This window comes from Tachypleus tridentatus, chromosome 4, assembly GCF_004210375.1.
Source record: "Tachypleus tridentatus isolate NWPU-2018 chromosome 4, ASM421037v1, whole genome shotgun sequence".
Lineage (NCBI taxonomy): Eukaryota > Metazoa > Arthropoda > Merostomata > Xiphosura > Limulidae > Tachypleus > Tachypleus tridentatus.
In genome coordinates, this window is record NC_134828.1 from 5174994 (window position 1) to 5201513 (window position 26520).

The following is a 26520-nucleotide window of genomic DNA, read 5'->3' on the forward strand; positions in this document are numbered from 1 at the left end:
AAGACAAATAATATATTCAGAACATATAAATTATTTTAACGGACCTCATGCAATTTGGTAGTCTCAGCAGATAGTCTCATGTGGCCTTACTATAAGAAAAACACACACACTATTTATGGGATGAAATATTTCGTTATTAATATTTTTCTCATATATATATCTTGTAGGGTTGTGAATTATTTAATATTTTTAGTTGTGAATGAAAAGTTTCAAACGACTTTTACCACCTTGAAATTTCCAACTTCCTACAAGTTAAATGATTTCTGTAAAGTCATGTGTGACCCACAAATAACTCTGTCAAATCTCACTGGTACTATTAATCTATTGCTGTTAAACGTATTACATGAAGTTCAGTGCTAATTAATTGAGTTGCTTTTCTGTTTACTTTTGAAACATGAAAGGCACCTACGTATCTATGATATCAAGTGTTCTTTCAACAGTCTTAGTGTCAGTGTAAAATACTATAATCGTTTTCCTTTAACGAAGTACGCATATGGTACTAAATGAACCAAATATGGTTCGGTTTGATTTGTTTTGAATTTTGCACAAAGCAACCCGAGGGCTATAATCATTCTTAATTTAGCCCTGATAGACTAAGTGGAAGGCAGCTAATCAGCAGCAGCCACTATCAACTCTTGGACTACTCATTTGTCAACGAAAAGTAGGATTGATCGTCTTTTCGTAATGTCCCCGAAGCTGATAGAGCAAGTACATTCGGTGATGGAGATTTGGACCTACCACTCACAGTTTAGTCGAAAGCCCTAAAAAAAACCACAACCCAATCTCTAATACCACCAAAACCTGTTTACATTAATATCTTTATAAAATTGGTAATGGAATTCCATTTCATGAAACCTAATATCTTGAAATCGATCAAATCTATAAAAAAAAACTATAAGTTGCCAAAACATAAAACAACAAGAAAAAGATACATCTCTAAGAGTGAATTAATGTTTCCAACATTTATAAAGTTATGAAATAATGTATCCCAACGCAAAAAACTGTAAAACAGTAAATATTGTGTGTTACTTATTACATGTGCAAAAAACTGTAAAATGGTAAATAGTGTATACTATTTCCAATATAAAATATTGTATATTACTTAATCCCAGTGTAAAATATTGTAAAAAGTTAATATTTTATATTACTTAAGTTCAATGTAATAAATGGTAAAAAGGTAAATATTGTATATTACTTAATTCCAATGTAAAATATTGTAAAACGGTAAATATTCTATATTACTTAATCACCGGGTAAAATATTGTATATAACTTAATCCCAGTATAAAAAAAACTCTAAAATGGTAAATACTGTATATTACTTAACTTCAACGTAAAATAATGTCAAAAGTTAAATATAATATTGTATATTACTTAATCCCAATGTAAAATATTGTATATTACTTAATTTTGATGTAAAATATTGTAAAACAGCAAATATTATACATTGCTTAATACCAGTGTAAAATATTGTAAAATGTAAATATTGTATATTACTTAATCTCAATGTAAAAAACTCTAAGATGATAAGTATTGTATATTATTTAAGTTCAAAGTAAAATATTGTGAAAAGATTAACATTGTATATTACTTAATCCCAGTGTTAAATGACGGTAAATATTGCATATTACTTAATTCCAATGTAAAATATTTTAAAAAGGTAAATATTGTATATTACTTAATTCCAATGTAAAGTACTGTAAAACGGTCAATGTTGTATATTACTTAATTCCAATGTAAAGTACTGTAAAACGGTCAATGTTGTATATTACTTAATTCCAATGTAAAATATTGTAAAACAGTAAATATTCTATATTATTTAATCAAGTGTAAAAAATCGGTAAACCAGTAAATATTGTATATTAAGTTCAACGTAAAATATTGTAAAACGGTAAATATTGTATATTAGTTAAGATCGATGTAAAATATTGTAAGAAGGTGATTATTGCATACTACTTAATCCCAGGGTAGAAAACTCTAAAATGGTAAATACAGTGGTACCTCGGTTCTCGAACGACTCCCTTCTTGAACAATTCGGTTTTCGAACATATTGTTTGAGAAACAAATGTCTCGGTTGTCGAACATAAACTCGGTTCCCGAACCAAGCTGTCGTGACCCGAACCCCCGAAATAACCCGAACGACCCTTCGACCATTTTCGGCTCACGACAAGCTTGCCCAAAATATTTAACCCGCACCTGTCGCTCAGTCCACATCCCCGCTAAAATCTGTTGTGAACGTTTTCGCTTTTCTTTTTGTTTTTTGTTTTTCTAAATATTCTGATTAAATAAGCCACCATGGGGGTTAAAGAAGGATAATGAAAGCAGCAAACCAAAAAGAAAAGTTGTTAGAGCCACAATAGAGGTGAAAAAAGATCTCATAGCAAAGTATGAGAGTGGTGTTTTCGTGTCTGACCTTGCTACACAGTTTGGTATGGTGAAGTCTACAGTTTGCACCATACTGAAAAATAAAGAGTTCATCAAAGGAGCTGATGTTGCAAAAGGAGTGACAGTGCTTACGAAACAAAGATTAAACACAATAGAAGAGGTAGAAAAACTGTTGTTGATTTGAGTAAACGAAAAACAGTTAGTTGGTGGTAGTATTTCTGAGACCATCATTTGTGAGAAAGCAAAGCAGTTGCATGCTAACCTCCTGAAAAACATCCCTGGAACGAGTGCTGATACAAGTGATGCCTTTAAGGCTAGTAGGGGGTGGTTTGAAAAATTTAGGAAGAGCTGTGGTACACATAGTGTGGTGAGACATGGGGAGGGTGTCAGTTCTAACAAAGACGCTGCTGACAAATTTGTTTGGGAATTTAAGGACTATGTAGAAGTTGAGGGTTTTATTCCCCAACTAGTGTTCAACTGTGATGATACAGGCCTCTTTTGGAAGAAAATGCCAAAGAGAACCTACATCACCAAGGAGGAGAAGTCACTGCTAGGACACAAGCCAATGACGGACAGGCTAACTCTATTGCTATGTAGTAATGCAAGTGGGGACTTAAAACTTAAGCCTTTGCTTGTGTACCATTCTGAGAACCCGATGGTTTTTAATAAAAATAATGTCCTGAAAAATAAACTAAATGTCATGTGGAAGACTAATAGTAAAGCATGGGTAACCAGGCAATTTTTTATGGAGTGGGTCCATGAAGTGTTTGTCCCAAGTCTAAAGAATTACCTCACGGAAAAACAGTTGCCACTCAAGGCTCTTCTTGTGATGGACAATGCATCTGCTCACCCACTAGGCTTGGAGGACAGGTTGGTGGAGGAGTACAGTTTCATTATGGTGAAGCTCTTACCCCCTAACAAGACTCCTCTCATTCAGCCCATGGACCAAAAGATCATGTAGAACTTTAAGAAACTCTACACCGAAGCACTGTTCCAAAGGTGCTTTGAAGTGACCTATGACACAGAGTTAACCCTCAGAGAGTTTTGAAAAAATCACTTCAATATCCTCCATTGCTTGAGGATTATAGACAAAGCCTGGAGGAAAGTGTCTTTGGGGACCATGAACTTAGCCTGGAAGAAATTGTGGCCAGACTCAGTAGCAGATAGAGACTTTGAAGGCTTGAATGTGAGTGGTTATGATGTGGAGGAGTTGGTGGAGCTCACCACGGAAGAACTCCAAGACCTTCAGAAGTGCAGCAACAGAAGGAAACTGAGGAAATGTCTTCAGATGAGGAGGAGGGAAGGGAGGATATTCCTAGTTCACTAAACAAGGAAATGCGTGGAAAGTGGGGAGAGTTACAAAGTTTTGTGGAAAAATTTCACCCTGACAAAGCTGTAACAAACCGCAGCATAAAACTTTTCAATGACAATGTCATGTCTTACTTCAGATCCATTTTAAAATGCAGGCAGAAACAAACCTCATTAGACAAGTTTTTAGTGAGAAACAGGTCCAGTGAGTCTCAAGCAGGTTGTAGCGGTGCAAAGAGACAGAAAAGAGAAAGAACCCCAGAAGGATAGTTACATGACGTTTTTATGGAAGGTGACTCCCCTACCAAACAATAATAACCCTCCTACACTCCACATTCCTCACCACCTTTTACTTACGTCATCAGCTCTCCTCAGCACAGGTAAAGTGCAATTAAATTATCATTTATTGTTTTTTTATTGTGTTTATAGTTTTTGTGGTTGACTTTATGCATGTAAATATTATTATACAGGTATAAATAAGCAATATTTTTACTTAAAATGCTTCATAATGCGTAATTTTTGGAGGTGTGTAACGGATTAATTTAATTTATAGTATTTCTTATGGGAAGAATTGATTCGGTTTTCGAACAGCCTTCTGGAACGGATTATGTTCGAGAACCGAGGTACCACTGTATTTTATATTACTTAAGTTCAATGTAAACTATTGTAAAAAGATAAATATTCTATAATATTACTTAATTTCAGTGTAAAACAATGTAAACCAGTAAATATTGTATATTACTTAATTCTAATATAAAATATTATAAAACCGCAAATATTGTATATTATGTATTGTATAATCCCAGGGTTAAAAAAACTCTAAAACAATAAATACTGTATATTACTTAAGTTAAACGTAAAATATTGTAAATAACCTAACTCCAATGTAAAATATTGTAAAAAAATAAATATTATATATTGCTTAATCCCAGTGTAAAATATTGTATACTACTTAATCCCAGTGTAAAATATTGTATAGTACTTAATCCCAGTGTAAAATATTGTTTACTACTTAATCCCAGTGTAAAAAACTCTAAAATGGTAAATATTAATTTCAATGTAAAATATTGTAAATAGTTAAATATTGTATATTACTTTATCCCAATGTAAAATTTTGTATATTACTTACTTTTGATGTAAAATATTATAAAACAGCAAATATTGTACATTACTTTATCCCAATGTAAAATATTGTAAAATGTAAATATTGTATATTACTTAATCCCAATGTAAAAACTCTAAAATGATAAATATTTTATATTATTTAAGTTCAAAGTAAAACATTCTGAAAAGATTAATATTGTATATTACTCAAATCCAATGTAAAATATTGTAAAACGGTATATATAGTATATTACTTAATCCAAGTGTAAAATATTGTAAAATGGTATATATTGTATATTACTTAATCCCAGTGTAAAATGTTGTAAAACGATAAATATTGTATATTACTCAATTCCCAAGTAAAATTTTGTATATTACTTAAGTTTAATACAAAATATTGTAAAAAGGTAAATATTATATATTACTTAAGTTTAATGTAATGTAAAAAGGTGAATGTTGTATATTACTTAATTCCAGTGTAAAAAAGTCTATAACAGTAAATATTGTATACTACTTAAGTTCCATGTCAGATATTGTAGAAAGGTAAATAATGTATAATACTTAATTCAAATGTAAAATATTGTAAAACGGTAAACATTGTATATTACTTAAGTTCAATGTAGACATTGTAAAAAGATAAATATTGTATATTACTTAATTCCAATGTAAAATATTGTAAAACGGTAAATGTTGTATATTACTTAACCACAATTTAAAATATAAAATGGTAATATTGTATATTACTTAGTCCCAGTGTAACAAAACTGTAAAACGGTAAATATTGTATATTAATTCCAATTTAAAATATTGATCAGCTTACAGAAGAACTAACTCCTTTATCGGCCCAGCATGGCCAGGTGGTTGAGGAACTCGACTCGCAATCTGAGAGTCGCAGGTTCGAATCATCGTCACACCAAACATGCTTGCCCTTTCAGCCTTGGGGGCGTTATAATGTGACGGTCAATCCCATTATTCGTTGGTAAAAGAGTAGCCCAAGAGCTGGTGGTGGGTAGTGATGACTAGCTGCCTTCCCTCTAGTCTTGCACTGCTAAATTAGGGACGGCTAGTGCAGATAGCCTTCGTGTGGCTTTGCGCGAAATTCAAAAAACAAAACAAACAAAACCTATTTAAAATATAAAACGGTAAAAATATATATTACTTCGTCCAAGTGTAAAAAAAACTGTAAAAAGCTAAATATTATATATAACCTCATTCCAAATATTGTAAAATATTGTAAAATGGTAAATATTATACATTCTTTAGTCCCACTGTAAAAAAACTGTAAAACGGTAAATATTGTACATTGCTTAGTCCCAGCGTAAAAAAAAACGTAATATTGTAAATTTTTAATGCTTACAAATTGTTTTTTCCTACACTCTGAACGTAAAATAAAATTTATCTGTAGTTAACCACAAAGCTACACACTAGACTATCTGTGCTGTGTTCACTACGGATATCGAAACGTCCATTTTCGCTCTTGAGCCACTAGGGGGTCATTAAATAAAGATATATTTCTAAGAATGTGAATAAAGAACACAGTTCAAGTTTATTTGTTTCTTCTGCAACTAGAAAAAACACGCCACTTCCTGGCCGTATTTGGATGCCACCTGAACTTTGGGAAAATTTGACTTTTCTTCATGTATTTTGTACTTATATGTAAATATTCCCCATCCCGGTACTATAGTGATTTTTATTAACAACAACGTTACAATATATCAAAATCAGTGTAAAAGTTTGAGATTTGTTACGTTTAAACACAAGCTTTTCCAAAAAAATCCCAAGAACCAGACGTCGAGCAAGACGTGTCTTTCTCGTTAATCGAATGTCGCTAGGCTTACGTGAACAAGTAAAAAATTGTACTCGTGTATAGCTCACTAGAATTAAACCGAAATGAACATTAAACATACTACCTGACAAATGAATTAATTATCGAAACACTAATACAAAGTAGATTTAATATTAATGACTAGTCTTCCTGACTTTCAACCATTAAACTTTATAGAGTATAGGAAAGATAACATTTGATCCAGAATATGAAGGCTTGAGGAAACTGCCTTAATGAAAGAGGGAAAAATTGAATACTTTCTAGAGTTCCGCTCTGCTATTAACATGTTCTTTCTTCATTTGATGATGGCCTCTCATTATGTAATTGCTTTAGTAACACTGTCCATACATGTACAACTAGCATGCTCATGAAATCTTTATATTCTCTGGTGATAAAGTAACCATTACGTTTTCTTTTGTTTTGTTTTAGATCCCTAGGTACTAAAGTTACACAAGGTTACATAGGTTCTCATACCAGCCATTTTGATATACAAAGCTACACATATTACGAGTTTCACTTTGGATTAAAAATAACAACCCATTTCCAGACCTGGACTTGATTTCCGTTAGCTATCTATACCAAATGGTATACATAATTCCGTCTAGTATCCAAGTCTGTTTGTACCAAATTGTTTATATAACTCCTTCTAGTATCTAGATTTCTTTGTACCAGATGTTCTATATATCTCCATCCAATATCTAAATTTATTTGTACCAAATAGTTTATGTAATTCCATTTAGTAGCAAACTTTATTTGTACCAAATAGTCTATGCAACTCCTTCTAGCACTGTAAATAATTTATATAGAATGGTCGATATAATATGATTTCATATCTCAAAGGTCTGTACCAAGTGACCGATATAGTATTGGTTCGTCTATAGTATCTGAAGCAGTAATATGAAGCAGTTAAACCAGGGTGATCAAACAGTTCCCAATACTGTAAAAAGTCGAAAGAATTTTCTGATATGTTACTAAAGAAATATTTGACATTCACGTAAATTACTTAACATTTGTATGTAGCAGAAAAGTCCACATTGTTTTGGAAAAATACCCCCCCCCCACACACTCACACACACACAAACTGTATGGTACTGGTTACACACACACACACATACCGCATAGTGTTAGTATCTGTATTTTGCAGAAGGAATACTCCACTCAGATAACAGTGGCACAGCGATACGTATTTGGACTTACAACGCTAGAAACCGGGTTTTGATGATGGATAGAGCAAAGACAATGAATTGTGTAGTTAGTGGTTAGCAAACAAACTGACAAATCACCTGAACTGCCTTGAGTGTGCGAATGCATTACTTTATTAATAAAGAGAACTCTGAATCAGCGTTCCTTCTTTTTAAGTTGATGAAAGAAAGTAATTTAACAGTTATAAACCATCGTAATACAATTTTCATCCTCAAATTATCAACCTGATTTATATACTAAGTGTATATACGACTGAGGTCAACATATTACATCATTTTATTATTTGAAGAGTGAGCCCAAAATACAAAGGGACCTCCGCAGTAGTTAACAGAACTAAATGAAATATTAATGATGCTCAAATATTATTATGTAACCAATAAAATCAAGAAAGTTGGTGCAAAATAAAGTTGTTGTTTTTTTTAAATGTGCCTAAACCACTGATAGAGATCTATGCCTAATCGGTAATTAGTTGTTTTTTAAATGTGCCTAAACCACTAATAGAGGTCTAAAGCCTAATCGGTAATTTTAGCTTTATTTTATTCTTTTTGAACAAAAACGTTTATTTTTTCAAATTGTGATTGTTCTGAATGTTTTTCACATGGCACCATAAAATATTGTGTTGTCGAGATGGAAAACGTACATTAAATTACGTATTTTGGAAAAAGAATTTTCTTTTTCTTCTCAGATTTAAATACCTTTGGATGGCAAATTATTGGACGTACAGATAGTAAAAATTAAAGTTGCGTTAGTAATTTTGACTGAAAGTTAAACTACATACAAATCCACTAAACCTGATTAAAAATAAATTCTTCTAATTTAATTACTTCTCTGTTGTGATTATTTAACGTGAATAAAAATTTTCTATACTTATATTTAATTTGTGCTTTGCGAATACGTCATCATAAGTGCTTAATTCATTAGTGTTACTTCTTATTTCTGTGTAATTATTCAAATCGGCAGGTCTAGAAAGAAACAATTGGATAAATCTATTTTAATTTGTTTTCTGTATACTTATTTGTATCGTAAAACTAGAACAGTGAGCAGAATCTAGTGAAGACTTTCCCTCGTTGTATTTCTATATTTTCAGACCATCACTTTTTATTATAAGTTACTTGTTCATTTTATAACATATATTTCTTCACGCATTAGTGATAAACTAGCTTTAGTTAGTTTGTTCCGTATTGGTTTTTCATATTCAAATATCAACAAAAATCTCCTTCATCAAAAAAGATGTCCGAATGATTGAATCTCTAAAGCCACAGAGCAAATTTTAACAATGTTTTCTCTTTCTTTTCTCTTTTTATGGACTTTATAAAAAATAATCATAAATGTTTACATTGTTAATGACGACTCATAAAACACCATCGATACTCTTTATACTTACTACAAAAGAAATGTGAAATATCAGTGACTTTTGTTCAAACAAACACACTTTATTGTTTTGATTTAAAACAGAGGTGAAACACACTTCATTGTTATTATTTAAAACAGAGGTGAAATACACTTTATTGTTATTATTTAAAACAGAGGTGAAACACACTTTATTGTTATTATTTAAAACAGAGGTGAAACACACTTCATTGTTATTATTTAAAACAGAGGTGAAACACACTTCATTGTTATTATTTAAAACAGAGGTGAAACACACTTTATTGTTATTATTTAAAACAGAGGTGAAACACACTTCATTGTTATTATTTAAAACAGAGGTGAAACACACTTCATTGTTATTATTTAAAACAGAGGTGAAACACACTTCATTGTTATTATTTAAAACAGAGGTGAAACACACTTTATTGTTATTATTTAAAACAGAGGTAAAACACACTTCATTGTTATGATTTAAAACAGAGGTGAAACACACTTCATTGTTATGATTTAAAACAGAGGTGAAACACACTTCATTGTTATTATTTAAAACAGAGGTGAAACACACTTTATTGTTATTATTTAAAACAGAGGTAAAACACACTTCATTGTTATGATTTAAAACAGAGGTGAAACACACCTTTTTAAGTATTTGTTTTTCTCGTGTTTGAAAGGTAACACCTTCGTAAACTGAACTTCTCCATTTTTCATTTCTGTTGTTCTGTTTCTTCGTAAAACACATGTTTAGATTGCCTTCAAATGTTTCCACGTGTAAAATTAATACAAAATGTGATTATATGCAAGAAGCCTAATATTCCTCGAAACCTCTTTCTGTAAATCATTTTCTTGTCCACCCTTTCTAAAAGGTGACGTCGCAGCTGTTACCAAATACGGTTGCCCTTCATTGCCTCAATTACATACGGTAGCGAAGTAAATTAGAAAGGATGTTGCTATTGGCCGAATGAACGTTCATCCTACGGCTCTGGCTATACATATATGTGTGCCGAGCAAAGCGAACAGGAAATAGCTGAAGGGCTAAAGATGAGAAGCTAAATCTGCGAAAATTGCCAACAAATTATTCCATTCTCACCCAATTTTAGTGACTAGGGGAAAATAAATAACTTTCAGGTCGACGACGGATAACAAGATTTTGGAGTTTCTGTTCGTGTTGCCATGTGTTACAAGGTTTTCAGCGATTGTAATTGTTTATAAAAACACCCGTTCTTTGTTATTACGACAAAATGTTTCGTACAAATAGAGAATAAACTTCCCCCGGAATACATCCCCGGGAGATAACTTGATTGGATAGATCCAACCAATCACAGTTCGCTGTCACTCGGCGCTTCAATCAATTGATCCTTATAAGGTAATTTAGTATTCAATTGTCCCTCGCCGCATATGTGCTACAGCTTTGTTATTATTTGCTAAGCAACTTTCCTTCTGCTTGTTCTACCAGCCAATCAATTCACGATGGTGAGCGAACGCAAAGAACGCACGTGGAAACATGTACCAATAGACATTAAACTTATGTAAGTGACTGTTTACAGCTCTTTGGGAAATTTAGGACTGTTGTAGAAGTTTAAAGCTTTTTGAGAGGCTTATCTGTCAACAGGAAAGAAGTATCGGTCGTAGATAAGAATAATATTATATTATAATTATAAGATAGTTTCCTAAAAAAATCATTTGATTTATCAAAACTGGATTTTTTTTATTTTCTTCACAATTTTTTACTTTTTTTTCAGACTTAAAGTCGATTTCCCTCCTTAAACTGAGCGAACTCATCGGAGCACAATGTAAACACCACTCCCAAGAAAGTAATAAATGTGTTTAGGTGTCTAACGAAAAGCACACTATTTGTATAAAATATAAAACGAATTCCTGGCGTATACATTACCTAGTCATAGCCATGATAGCGCATTCAATCTAATCTCAAATACAGTTCGGACCGCACTATGGTCAGTCATTCAGGAAATGACTTCACACTTTTAAGGTGGCAGACCTCATCCATGTAACAATGGAACTATACATATTGTGAAAAGATAAACGTTTTGATGTTTCTATCACCAACAGTCACAGCTGAACTATTTGTATGAAACACAAGCAGCTCTCACATCATAATGGTATCTCGACAGCGGTCGTTTTTTATTCGAGACATCCTAGGTGGACAAGAAAGAGACTTAAATCCTTCAGGAGTGCCTCAACAAATGAATCCGTGCTCCAGCATGCCAAGTGCAGAAGCGATTAGTCCTACAGACCATTCTGGTAAGAAACTCTCTTTCATTCTCTTTATCTGAGTGAGAGTTATACTAAATCACCAGGAAACTGCATCTCACAATGTTATCAAAGAGGTGTATCTATTCCCAAGTTATTCGCATGATTTTTAAAAATTACATGGAAGCGATAACTAGATAAATCACAAAATTAGAAACCACAGTTCTTTGACCATCTTTTCCATTAACGAAAGCCTAGCTTCCAGAAAGTTCTCAAGCTGTTGGATTTCTTGTTTTGTTTCCGAGTTAACAAGGTTTGATTGTTAGTAAAGGTAGGGTTGTTTGTTTTAGAACAAAACCACACTGGACTTTCTGTTGTATCCACTGTGGGGAACTAAACGCTGGATTTTAGCGTTGTAAGTCCATAAAGTTATCGTTGTATTCCTAGAGGACAGTTAGAAAAGCTAAAGACAGCTAAAACTGCCTTAAATTTTCCAAGGTACCACTTACATTAGAATCCAGTGAACAGCCTATCACGGTATGCACGTTGTGACCAATAATAATTTGTTCTAATGCTAAAAGTGTTTTCAATGAGTGGTTGTTACCGTAATGTTGTGTCAGAAACTATAGATACCCGTACGGTCAGTGATAGAATACTATTAATTAATGACGTATTTCACATATAACCTTGGTACATGGGAAGTCTGTGTAAAACATAACCTAAAATTACATGAATAGTTGGTAAAAATAACAAATATTATTGTTTTTCTTCTTTATTAACAATGTTTACTAAATTATGTACGTCTCATACGTTAGCTGATTTTTAGCGAAACATTTGATTACTAATTAGTATGAAATTAATCGTGTGCTGGAGGATTTGTTACCCATTACGAGCAAGCACATTTTATACAAACTATACGTTTCTATTTTGAATAATTATATTACATTAAACAAACTATTTACAATCGAAAGTTATTTCAAATAAGTCCTCTACGTTTCAATCCAGAGATTTGATATTTGAGATCCAAATTCAAATGTACTCAAATTCTTTTTGTTTCAACTACGTGTCATTATGAAGATACTTCAAATTATGTTTATGAACGTTTTTTATTGAAAGTTGTTATGATGTTAATAGTTTAGCCCACGTGATATACTCTCATTTACCATATAATAAATTTTAGGTTGTATCCTGAATTCGGAAAATACTAAAATAGTTGTACCAACTCTGTTCTTGTATGTCTATATTCCACTATAAATAGTTGTACCATCTCTGTTCTGGTATGTATATTTTCCACTATAAATAGTTGTACCATCTCTGTTCTTGTATGTATATTTTCCACTATAAATAGTTGTACCATCTCTGTTCTGGTATGTATATATTTTCCACTATAAATAGTTGCACCATCTCTGTTCTTGTATGTATATATTCCACTATAAATAGTTGTATTACCTCTGTTATTGTGTATATATTTTCCACTATAAATAGTTGCACCATCTCTGTTCTTGTATGTATATATTCCACTATAAATAGTTGTACCACCTCTGTTCTTGTGTATATATTTTCCACTATAAATAGTTGTACCACCTCTGTTCTTGTGTATATTTTCCACCATAAATAGTTGCACCATCTCTGTTCTTGTATGTATATTTTCCACTATAAATAGTTGCACCATCTCTGTTCTTGTATGTATATATTCCACTATAAATAGTTGCACCATCTCTGTTCTTGTGTATATATTCCACTATAAATAGTTGTACCACCTCTGTTCTTGTATGTATATTTTCCACTATAAATAGTTGTACCATCTCTGTTCTTGTATGTATATATTTTCCACTATAAATAGTTGCACCATCTCTGTTCTTGTATGTATATATTCCACTATAAATAGTTGTATTACCTCTGTTATTGTGTATATATTTTCCACTATAAATAGTTGCACCATCTCTGTTCTTGTATGTATATATTCCACTATAAATAGTTGTACCACCTCTGTTCTTGTGTATATATTTTCCACTATAAATAGTTGTACCATGTTTGTTCTTGTGTATATATTTTCCACTATAAATAGTTGTACCATCTCTGTTCTTGTGTATATATTTTCCACTATAAATAGTTGTACCACCTCTGTTCTTGTATGTATATATTCCACTATAAATAGTTGCACCATCTCTGTTCTTGTATGTATATATTCCACTATAAATAGTTGCACCATATCTGTTCTTGTATGTATATTTTCCACTATAAATAGTTGTACCACCTCTGTTATTGTGTATATATTTTCCAGATGTTTATTTTCTTCATTCTTCTGTATGTCTTTCCGAAAACAACTTCCCACTTTCTTTAAAACCTTACAAATTCTTACGAAAAGCTACATCCCATCAATTGTTTTCAAAGCAATAACTTGTTATTTATTTTTATCAATATTGAATTATTCACAAGTTTTGACAACATATTTGGTGGATTTTACCTATTTACCTAAACACCCTGTAATATTAGCTTGTACCTATTTACCCAAACACCCTGTAATATTAGCTTGTACCTATTTACCTAAACACATTGTAGTCTTGGATTTTACCTATTTACCAAAATACCTTGAAATATCGGATCGTACCTATTTACCTAAACACCTTATAATATTACATTCTACCTTTATACCTAAACACCTTGTAACATTAGATTTTGCCTATTTACCTAAACACCTACTACTCTTGGATTTTACCTATTTACCTAAATACCTTGTAATATTGGATTTTACCTATTTACCTAAACACCTTATAATATTGGAGTTTACCTATTTACCTCAACACATTGTGGTCTCGAATTTTAACTAATAATCTAAACATCTTGTAATCTTGGCTTTTACGTACTTACTTAAACACCTTGTAATATTGGATTTTACCTATTTACCTAAACACCTTATAATATTGGAGTTTACCTATTTACCTCAACACATTGTGGTCTCGAATTTTAACTAATAATCTAAACATCTTGTAATCTTGGCTTTTACGTACTTACTTAAACACCTTATAATATTGGATTTTACCTATTTACCTAAATACATTCTAATCTTATATTTTACTTATTTACCTAAACACTTTCTAATCTTAGTTTTGTTTTATTTTGAATTTCGTGCAAAGCTGCTCAAAGGCTATATGCCTTCTAATCTTAAATGTTAACTATTTACCTAAATACTTTCTTATCTTAGGTTTTGCCTATTTACCTGAACACTTTTTTATCTTAGGTTTTGCCTATTTACCTGAACTCTTCTTTATCTTGGATTTTACCTATTTACCTAAACACTTCTTTATCTTGGATTTTACCTATTTACCTAAACACTTCTTTATCTTGGATTTTAACTATTTACTTAAACACTTTCTAATCTTAAGTTTTGCCTATTTACCTGAACACTTTCCTATCTTAGATTTTAATTATTTATCTAAACACTTTCTTTTTTTAGGTTTTGCCTATTTACCTGAACACTTTCTTACCTTAGGTTTTGCCTATTTACCTGAACACTTTCCTTTCTCAGATTTTACCTATTTACCTAAACACTTCTTTATCTTGGATTTTACCTATTTACCTAAACACTTCTTTATCTTGGATTTTACCTATTTACCTAAACACTTCTTTATCTTGGATTTTAACTATTTACTTAAACACTTTCTAATCTTAAGTTTTGCCTATTTACCTGAACACTTTCCTATCTTAGATTTTAATTATTTATCTAAACACTTTCTTTTTTTAGGTTTTGCCTATTTACCTGAACACTTTCTTGCCTTAGGTTTTGCCTATTTACCTGAACACTTTCCTTTCTTAGATTTTACCTATTTACCTAAACACTTCTTTATCTTGGATTTTACCTATTTACCTAAACACTTCTTTATCTTGGATTTTAACTATTTACTTGAACACTTTCTAATCTTAGGTTTTGCCTATTTACCTGAACACTTCTTTATCTTAGGTTTTGCCTATTTACCTAAACACTTCTTTATCTTGGATTTTACCTATTTACCTGAACACTTCTTTATCTTGGATTTTACCTATTTACCTAAACACTTCTTTATCTTGGATTTTAACTATTTACTTAAACACTTTCTAATCTTAAGTTTTGCCTATTTACCTGAACACTTTCCTATCTTAGATTTTAATTATTTATCTAAACACTTTCTTTTTTTAGGTTTTGCCTATTTACCTGAACACTTTCCTTTCTTAGATTTTACCTATTTACCTAAACACTTCTTTATCTTGGATTTTACCTATTTACCTAAACACTTCTTTATCTTGGATTTTAACTATTTACTTGAACACTTTCTAATCTTAGGTTTTGCCTATTTACCTGAACACTTCTTTATCTTAGGTTTTGCCTATTTACCTAAACACTTCTTTATCTTGGATTTTACCTATTTACCTGAACACTTCTTTATCTTAGGTTTTGCCTATTTACCTAAACACTTCTTTATCTTGGATTTTACCTATTTACCTAAACACTTCTTTATCTTGGATTTTAACTATTTACTTAAACACTTTCTAGTCTTAGGTTTTGCCTATTTACCTAAACACTTCTTTATCTTGGATTTTATTTATTTACCTAAACACTTCTTTATCTTGGATTTTACCTATTTACCTAAAAACTTCTTTATCTTGGATTTTAACTATTTACTTAAACACTTTCTAATCTTAGGTTTTGCCTATTTACCTGAACACTTTCCTATCTTAGATTTTAATTATTTACCTAAACACTTTCTTTTTTTAGGTTTTGCCTATTTACCTGAACACTTTCTTACCTTAGGTTTTGCCTATTTACCTGAACACTTCTTTATCTTGGATTTTACCTATTTACCTAAACACTTTATTATCTTGGATTTTAACTACTTACTTAAACACTTTCTAATCTTAGGTTTTGCCTATTTACCTGAACACTTTCTAATCTTGGATTTTACCTATTTACCTGAACACTTCTTTATCTTGGATTTTAACTATTTACTTAAACACTTTCTTTTGTTAGATTTTACCTATTTACCTAAACACTTCTTTATCTTGGATTTTACATATTTACCTAAACACTTTCTAATCTTAGGTTTTGCCTATTTACCTGAACACTTTCTTTTCTATTTACCTAAACACTTTCCTATCTTAGATTTTAATTATATACCTGAACACTTTCTTTTCTTAGATTTTACCTATTTACCTAAACACTTCTTTATCTTGGATTTTAACTATTTACTTAAACACTTTCTAATCTTAGGTTTTGCCTATTTACCTGAACACTTTCTTTTCTATTTACCTAAACACTTTCCTATCTTAGATTTTAATTATATACCTGAACACTTTCTTTTCTTAGATTTTACCTATTTACCTAAACACTTCTTTATCTTGGATTTTAACTATTTACTTAAACACTTTATATTTCACCTATTTATCCGCATCTTTTTAAATATCGTTTTTAATTATACAGAAAACCAACTTGTCGAGCGGTTTCAACTAAAAGTTTAATTAAAATTAGATAAGTTTTATTAATTTGAAATAACACTTAAAACTATTTTTAAAACACTAATAGATACACTTTCCTGTTTTGTACCTTTTCAAACATATTGACACGTTAAATGTATTCACCTATCTTAAAAAACAAGACCAAGTTTTATAAGCTATCTTGTCATCAAAAACTTAATACTGCGAACTACCAAACAAATTTGATAACGTCGACACAAAGTAGGGCTACCAATTATGCAGGAAGCCTTACTTATTGAAAGTCAAATTTATTACGGAATTTAGAATAAAAATCACTTCAGCAGTCAAATGAAAGCAAATTCAAAAAGTTGTCAAGAATAGAAATAGTTTAATAATTATAAGAAAAGGAAAACTTGATGTTATTTTTCCCCAGGCTATCAATCTTGTAAATCACTTGTTTTGTTTTTGTTGTCGCTTCCCTACGAGCTGTTAAAGCATGAAGACTTATATTACACAATGACGATGTGACGTTTATTTGAATTGCTGAATAACCGACTGAATGAAATTATCGGTCACTATTTGCAAATGAAATATTCCTGATTGACGACCATAAAGTGTCGTCGATACATGTAGAGTAGTTTTTAAATAGAGACTTCCGTAAAAATGTTTACGTATGCTCTTTTTTTTAATTATGTGTAAAATTTTGACATTAGATTTTGTTTTAATTGAAACAGATGATTAGTGAAAAGAGGTCTGTGATCGGAACTTTAATTCAGAGCCTCAGGGAATGAAGATGAGTATTCCACCACTGAGATATCACAGAAAACAAAATATATTTATATAAATCTTCTTATTATGAGTATGATCAGCACTGGCCGTATTAGCTCGAGGTCTTGCGTTAAACTCCCGATACAAAAGATTCTTTTCTCATATCAGCCTTTTCGGTTAAAACGTTTAATGTTAAATATTACCCTTTTACTGCTCCCTAACATAAGTTAAAAGCAAGTGTAGGTCTGTGGTTGATAGCTTAAGGTTTGATTGTATACTTATAATAATATGGTAGGTATTTCACTCATGATAACAGTTCTTATTGTAAACATTGTCAGGAAAGAATTGCGATTAAGTAGGTAGTTGATGAGCACCGGCCATGTCCGATAGAGGGCCTGGATTCATGAAACAAACACTTAACAAGGTATTGGATAATTTATTAGACTAAAACGTACCAATATTATATTAAATCTGAACCATGTAAATTACGTGTCCTTGTGGACAGATTCAAAGTTATGTTTACTAAATTTCTTAAGACATTATGGCTCTTTATTGTCTTAAGGAGTTTTCTTCAGAAACGCTGTATTTTAGTGTATCACAATTAATTAATCATAATCTTATGATCAAACATAATCCCCTTTATATTGTTTCTTTGGACCAAAATCTCGCGAAATGCTACATAAGGGCTAGCTGTGCGCAGTCGTTCTCTTTTAAAGTGATAAGGCCCACCATGGCCAGGTGTTTAAGGCACTCGACTCGTAATCCAAGGGTCGCGGGTTCGAATCCCCGTCACACCAAGCATGCTTGCCCTTTCAGCCATGGGGACGATATAATGTGATGCTCAGTCCCACTATTTGTTGGTAAAAGAGTAGCCCAAGAGTTGGCAGCGGATGGTGATGACTAACTGCCTTCCCTCTAGTCTTTGCTAAATTAGGGACGGCTGGCGCAGATAGCCCTCGTGTAGCTTTGCGCGAAACTCAAAACAAACCAAAACGAAACCAGTCAGTGATAAATTAGAAAGAAAGTGGCCAACAGCACCACCATAGCGACTCTTACTAACTCAGTTAACTATTGACATTACTAACTGAGTTAACAGTTAATATTTGACAGATCACTATACTTTGCCAACAGCACCACCATAGCGACTCTTAGGATACACGTGTGTAATAATCACTGTTGTATCACTAAATAGTAGAATTTGATAGTTATTGTTTTGTGACTAAACAATAAAATTTGGTAGTCACTGTTTTGTGACTAAACAGCAGAGTTTCATAATCACTATTGTGTCACTAAATAGTAGAATTTGATAGTTACTGTTGTGTGACTAAACAATAAAATTTGGTAGTCACTGTTTTGTGACTAAACAGCAGAGTTTCATAATCACTATTGTGTCACTAAATAGTAGAATTTGATAGTCACCGTTTTGTGACTAAAGAATAAAAATTGGTAGTCACTGTTTTGTGACTAAACAGCAGAGTTTGATAATCACTGTTGTGTCACTAAATAGTAGAATTTGATAGTTACTGTTGTGTGACTAAACAATAAAATTTGGTAGTCACTGTTTTGTGACTAAACAGCAGAGTTTGATAATCACTGTTGTGTGACTAAACAATAAAATTTGGTAGTCACTGTTTTGTGACTAAACAGCAGAATTTGATAATCACTATTGTGTCACTAAATAGTAGAATTTGATAATCACTGTTGTGTGATTAAACAATAAAATTTGGTAGTCACTGTTTTGTGACTAAACAATAAAATTTGGCAGTCACTGTTTTGTGACTAAACAGCAGAGTTTGATAATCACTGTTGTGTGACTAAACAATAAAATTTGGTAGTCACTGTTTTGTGACTAAACAATAAAATTTGGCAGTCACTGTTTTGTGACTAAACAGCAGAGTTTGATAATCACTGTTGTGTGACTAAACAATAAAATTTGGTAGTCACTGTTTTGTGACTAAACAGCAGAGTTTGATAATCACTGTTGTGTGACTAAACAATAAAATTTGGTAGTCACTGTTTTGTGACTAAACAATAAAATTTGGCAGTCACTGTTTTGTGACTAAACAGCAGAGTTTGATAATCACTGTTGTGTGACTAGACAATAAAATTTGGTAGTCACTGTTTTGTGACTAAACAGCAGAGTTTCATAATCACTATTGTGTCACTAAATAGTAGAATTTGGTAGTTACTGTTTTGTGACTAAACAATAAAATTTGGTAGTCACTGTTTTGTGACTAAACAACAGAGTTTCATAATCACTATTGTGTCACTAAATAGTAGAATTTGATAGTTACTGTTATGTGACTAAACAGCAGAGTTTCATAATCACTATTGTGTCACTAAATAGTAGAATTTGATAGTCAAGGTTTTGTGACAAAACAGCAGAGTTTGATAATCACTATTGTGTCACTAAATAGTAGAATTTGATAGTTACTGTTGTGTGACTAAACAATAAAATTTGGTAGTCACTGTTTTGTGACTAAACAATAAAATTTGGTAGTCACTGTTTTGTGACTAAACAATAAAATTTGGTAGTCACTGTTTTGTGACTAAACAGCAGAGTTTCATAATCACTATTGTGTCACTAAATAGTAGAATTTGATAGTCACCGTTTTGTGACTAAAGAATAAAAATTGGTAGTCACTGTTTTGTGACTAAACAGCAGAGTTTGATAATCACTGTTGTGTCACTAAATAGTAGAATTTGATAGTTACTGTTGTGTGACTAAACAATAAAATTTGGTAGTCACTGTTTTGTGACTAAACAGCAGAGTTTGATAATCACTGTTGTGTGATTAAACAATAAAATTTGGTAGTCACTGTTTTGTGACTAAACAATAAAATTTGGCAGTCACTGTTTTGTGACTAAACAGCAGAGTTTGATAATCACTGTTGTGTGATTAAACAATAAAATTTGGTAGTCACTGTTTTGTGACTAAACAATAAAATTTGGCAGTCACTGTTTTGTGACTAAACAGCAGAGTTTGATAATCACTGTTGTGTGACTAAACAATAAAATTTGGTAGTCACTGTTTTGTGACTAAACAATAAAATTTGGCAGTCACTGTTTTGTGACTAAACAGCAGAGTTTGATAATCACTGTTGTGTGACTAAACAATAAAATTTGGTAGTCACTGTTTTGTGACTAAACAGCAGAGTTTCATAATCACTATTGTGTCACTAAATAGTAGAATTTGGTAGTTACTGTTTTGTGACTAAACAATAAAATTTGGTAGTCTCTGTTTTGTGACTAAACAACAGAGTTTCATAATCACTATTGTGTCACTAAATAGTAGAATTTGGTAGTTACTGTTTTGTGACTAAACAATAAAATTTGGTAGTCTCTGTTTTGTGACTAAACAACAGAGTTTCATAATCACTGTTGTGTCACTAAATGGTAGAATTTGATAGTTACTGTTGTGTGACTAAACAATAAAATTTGGTAGTCACTGTTTTGTGACTAAACAATAAAATTTGGTAGTCACTGTTTTGTGACTAAACAATAAAATTTTGTAGTCACTGTTTTGTGACTAAACAATAAAATTTGGTAGTCACTGTTTTGTGACTAAACAGCAGAGTTTCATAATCACTATTGTATCACTAAATAGTAGAATTTGATAGTTACTGTTGTGTGACTAAACAATAAAATTTGGTAGTCACTGTTTTGTGACTAAACAGCAGAGTTTCATAATAACTATTGTGTCACTAAATAGTAGAATTTGATAGTCACCGTTTTGTGACTAAAGAATAAAAATTGGTAGTCACTGTTTTGTGACTAAACAGCAGAGTTTGATAATCACTGTTGTGTCACTAAATAGTAGAATTTGATAGTTACTGTTGTGTGACTAAACAATAAAATTTGGTAGTCACTGTTTTGTGACTAAACAGCAGAGTTTCATAATCACTATTGTGTCACTAAATAGTAGAATTTGATAGTTACTGTTGTGTGACTAAACAATAAAATTTGGTAATCATTGTTGTGTGACTAAACACTAGAATTTGATAGTCACTGTTTAGGACTGAACAATAGAATTTGATAGTCATTGTTATGTTACTAAACAGTAGAATTTTACAATCACTAGTGGGTAACTAAAAAGTGGAATTTCATAGCCACTGTTATAACACAATCATGTCCCAAAGTACATTTTCTGTCGGTAGTAGGACGCGAACCACGTATACTCGGATTGACCGTCGGGGAACGACAACTCCATCTATTATATATGTACCGTAATAGTATTCTTAATTTCAAATTTCTGAAGATTGCTCTGTGGTGTCGGCTTAATATCTGAGCTTAGATATTACCTAAGTATTCTAATGTGGCCGAGCTAGATATATCGCTAACAGCAAAAGTACACATTATAATAATTATAACAGTTTTCTTATGTGGTGATTTTGGACGTTCTAAGCCTCAAGTTACTTCGTTATATAGAATTAGCTATGTTCATTTATAACATATGCTTTGCATAGTTTGTCTACATTCATACAAAGTTAAAAATAATAACCAAAACAAAGCCAGCTCAAAGTACAGGTGAAATGTGCAAAGTGTAGTGATCTGTCAAATATTGAGTAGTTAAACACGTCAGTAGTACAGGTGCAATGTGCAAAGTATAGTGATCTGTCAAATATTGAGTAGTTAAACACGTCAGTAGTACAGGTGAAATGTGCAAAGTATAGTGATCTGTCAAATATTGAGTAGTTAAACACGTCTGTAGTACAGGTGAAATGTGCAAAGTATAGTGATCTGTCAAATATTGAGTAGTTAAATACGTCAGTAGTTAACTAAGTTAAAAATATCAGTAGTTAACTCAATTAAAAATGTGTGTAGTTAACTCAGTATAAAATGTCAATAGTTAACTCAGTTAGTAATGTCAATAGTTAACTCAGTTTAAAATGTCAGTAGTTAACTCAGTTAGTAATGTCAATAGTTAACTCAGTTAGTAGTGTCAATAGTTAACTGAGTTAGTAATGTCAATAGTTAACTCAGTTAGTAATGTCAATAGTTAACTGAGTTAGTAATGTCAATAGTTAACTCAGTTGACCGTATTCATAACTACATATATAAAGTCGAATAGTTGTGATAAAAACGTTTTGTAAACACTTTTCAACTCCTTGTCTGGTAATAATTTAATTGGGAAAATTATCGTTAAATAAAAAAACAATAGGGATGGACGTGAACACGTAATTTGATTGGTTAATGATCACATGGCAGACTAAGCCGTCTCGACTTTACACATACAATAAAATCACATTAATGGCTGTTCTACTCGGTGTTCGAATATAATCCTAGCTTTTGTCATTATATCTTCCCTTTAGTTACACTACTTTATGGCTATTTCACAATAAGCAACATTTTACGATTGGAAATTCTTGTACTATTTGTTTTGTCAGCCAGGAAGCCAGAAATATAGGGACTTTAAGTTGAGACAGTTTAATATGATATGTCATCATTATCCGGATCAAGTGATATGTTCACTTCCATCCCTCTCTCGTTTAGTTCAGTTTCTCAAGCTCAGTAGTTAGTCCTACGTAAGTTTTTTATTTAATGGTAATTTTTCTTTATACTCGTTTCTTTACATATTTCTTACAAAATAGCTTCCTAAGTTATAAAGTTTATTCTAAAACTTTATAAATTTTATAAGTGATAAAATGAGTGATCAAAGAACAAGATAATTATTTTGTTATCAAATTATCATAAAATTATAGTTAGTGCTAGAACTAAATAAGGTCTATTGAAGAAGTATTTTGATGAACACAAGCAGTAAGTCTCGGTTTTGGCTGTTCGTCAGTTTTTGACTTTCGAACGCTCTGAATAGCTGAAAAGCGGTATAAACACCGAAAGTAGGGCAACTATAGCATGTAGGACTGGATGAGAAGAAAATCCAGATGACTTGTGTATTGTTATAATTCTGGCGTCCGTGTCATCCATACATAGAAAGTGTAAGTGCACTCTTCAAAAATTTTACTTCGACAAAATTATACCCGAAAATGAATTTTTTCTGCAACTTTTTCAACTGAAACTTTTCCACTTGCAAATGATATTCAAAAACATCTGCGCATTTAAAAATTAGCGAATCTAAAATACAATGAACTGGACCATTTGAATTGTATTTTTAGTATTTTATCAATGTCTCTTAAAATTACTTACTATAATTATTCTACTATTAATTCTTACTATAATTATTGCACTATTAATACTTACTATAATTATTGTACTATTAATTCTTACTATAATTATTGCACTATTAATCCTTCCTATAATTATTGTATTACTAATCCTTACTGTAATTATTGTACTATTAATCCTTACTGTAAGTATTGTACTATTAATTCTTACTGTAATTTTCATACGTAAATGCCTCATAGGAAACCAATTATAAATACGCTTCACCAACAGTTTATACAATAACAGTTGTTTTTGATAAGATTTATTAATATAATTAACTTTTCAGTCACCGTTCTGTATGACGTATTTAGTATCATGTGGCCTGTTGGACTTCGTTGTTGGGCGATAGGCCACGTTAGACCTGGATGTATGTTTTCGCTAATAGTTTCTTGTAAACCTCATCTCAACCACTGTGCGAAAATGAATAATAAAATCAAATTTTACTAACTTTACTAATCTAGTGGTTGTTTATTGTAATTTGATAATATAAACAACGTATCATTTCCTACTGTGTCGAATCATATCGGTCTAATGAGATCTGGTACAATGCTGTTGTTTTTGTTTTTTGAATTAAGCACAAAGCTACACAATGGGCTATCTGTGCTCTGCCCACCACGGGTATCGAAACCCGGATTTTAGCGTGCAAGTCCGCAGACATACCGCTGAGCCACTGGGGGGCTGGTACAATGCAAAAGGTTTTGCTTGACATTATTACTATATACATTACTGTTTACTTTAATCGATAAGTCTTAGAATAACTATTACTCAAATCAGTCTCAAAGTGAAAGTCTATTTTAAAGCTATTCTATAAGTTTATTAAAACAGTTCTGTAAATAGGGGTGTGTTAATATTTTTCTATATTTGTTAAAATGTTATATTCGAAATAGCTCAGTAGTTGTTAAAAGACACAGTGTAACTATTTTATTTTATCCGCTAAGTGTCGCCGTAGTTAAAATTGTTCTTAATTACATAAGGTAACGTTGATTAGGTCACTGTTTTGTTATGACGATTTAAATGCATATCGTTACACTAAACCTATGTTTTGTATCAAAATCATGGTATATTGTACGTAAAAGTATTTTAAAACATGGCCAAGTCTAAAGATATTTACCAACTTTATTGTTTCATTCACTATATCACTATCCCAATCATGAGTACAAAACTGATTTACAACTTTCATTCGTTAAGTTTGATTTTGAATTAAATCATTGAAAAACCGTATTATAGTCAGTTGTTTTGTTATATACCCTGTAAGTATCATATAATTGTTATTGGATTGAATATTATGTTTGGAACTATATACCCTACAAGTTTGTTGTTATTGGTTTGTACTATATACCCTACAAGTAACGTACAGTTGTTATTGGTTTGTATGCTACATTTATAACTATATACCCTACAAGTAACGTACAGTTGTTATTGGTTTGTATAATACGTTTATAACTATATACCCTACAAGTAACGTACAGTTGTTATTATTTTGTATGCTACATTTATAACTATATACCCTACAAGTAACATATAGTTGTTATTGGTTTGTATGCTACGTTTATAACTATATACCCTACAGTAACATAGAGTTGTTATTGGTTGGTATAATACGTTTATAACTATATATCCTACCAGTATCATATAGTTGTTATTAGTTTGTATGCTGTGTTTATAACTATATACCCTACAAGTAACATATAGTTGTTATTGGTTTGTATGCTACATTTATAACTATATACCCTACAAGTAACATATAGTTGTTATTGATTTGTATGCTACGTTTATAACTATATACCCTACAAGTAACACATAGTTGTTATTGGTTTATATATTAAGTTTATAACTATATACCCTACAGGTATCATATAGTTGTTATTGGTTTGTACGTTACGTTTGGAACTATACACGAAGCAATGTTTTCAAAATACTGTATAATGGTAAATAAAAAAATAAAGACATAAAAACCCTCACGATAAAACTTTAAAGTATTTGAATATTTCTCTGTGTTATTGAAGTAACAACTCTAAGTTATGTAAAACCGCATGTTCTCGTGTTAACATCCAGTTTAAAACAAATGGACCATCCAAAGTTTTTATGTAGATGACATAAGACGCCCAGAAGAAATAGTTGGATTATTTACAATATTGATAGTATTTGTATTTAACTTTGTTTGCCAGTTTGGCACATAAACAATATATAAAAATGTGTTTCAAAATCCAGCAGATTTTATGAGACACAACGGTAATTCATTTTGTTTATTATTGGTTTCCCAATCAAAATCCGTAAGCTAATAGGGAAATACCCATTTCCTACTGTAGTTAGTTTTGTATTTATAAAACCTATTGTAGTCTGTTTTGTATTTCTTTTCTTTCACATTGGGCTGTTTGTCGTACAATTAGTTGATATCCTACCAAAATAAATTATTGTAGTACGTGACATTGCATGAAGTTCAAACTTGTTTATAGTTTGTACGTTTTATTTTACAACCTTTATGTTTATTAAATAGAACACAGATAGTGTGGTCGTGTAAAGTTTAATTTAATACAAAACAGAAATGTGTTCATCACGGGATGCAACCCTGAATTCTAATATTGTGATCCCTTGAGCTTACTGGTGAACCTTTATTAAATACCACAAATATAGAGCATATGTAATCGTTGATGAGAAAGTTACGTCTCTATAAAATCAACGTCCGTTTTAGTTTTCTAAGTCTGAAGTCTTCGAGTCAATTGTTAATATTTTAACAAA

At 31.3% G+C, this 26520-nt stretch overlaps 1 protein-coding gene across 1 annotated transcript in view; it reads left to right on the plus strand.

Moving 5' to 3' along the window:
• Window positions 1–11309: 11309 nt before the first annotated feature.
• LOC143250005 (barH-like 2 homeobox protein) overlaps window positions 11310–26520 on the plus strand; it is a 41728-nt gene continuing 26517 nt past the window's right edge. The window contains exon 1 of the mRNA XM_076500640.1: window positions 11310–11454. Within this exon, the coding sequence (XP_076356755.1) occupies window positions 11310–11454 (145 nt within the window). The remainder of the gene's footprint in view (window positions 11455–26520) is intronic.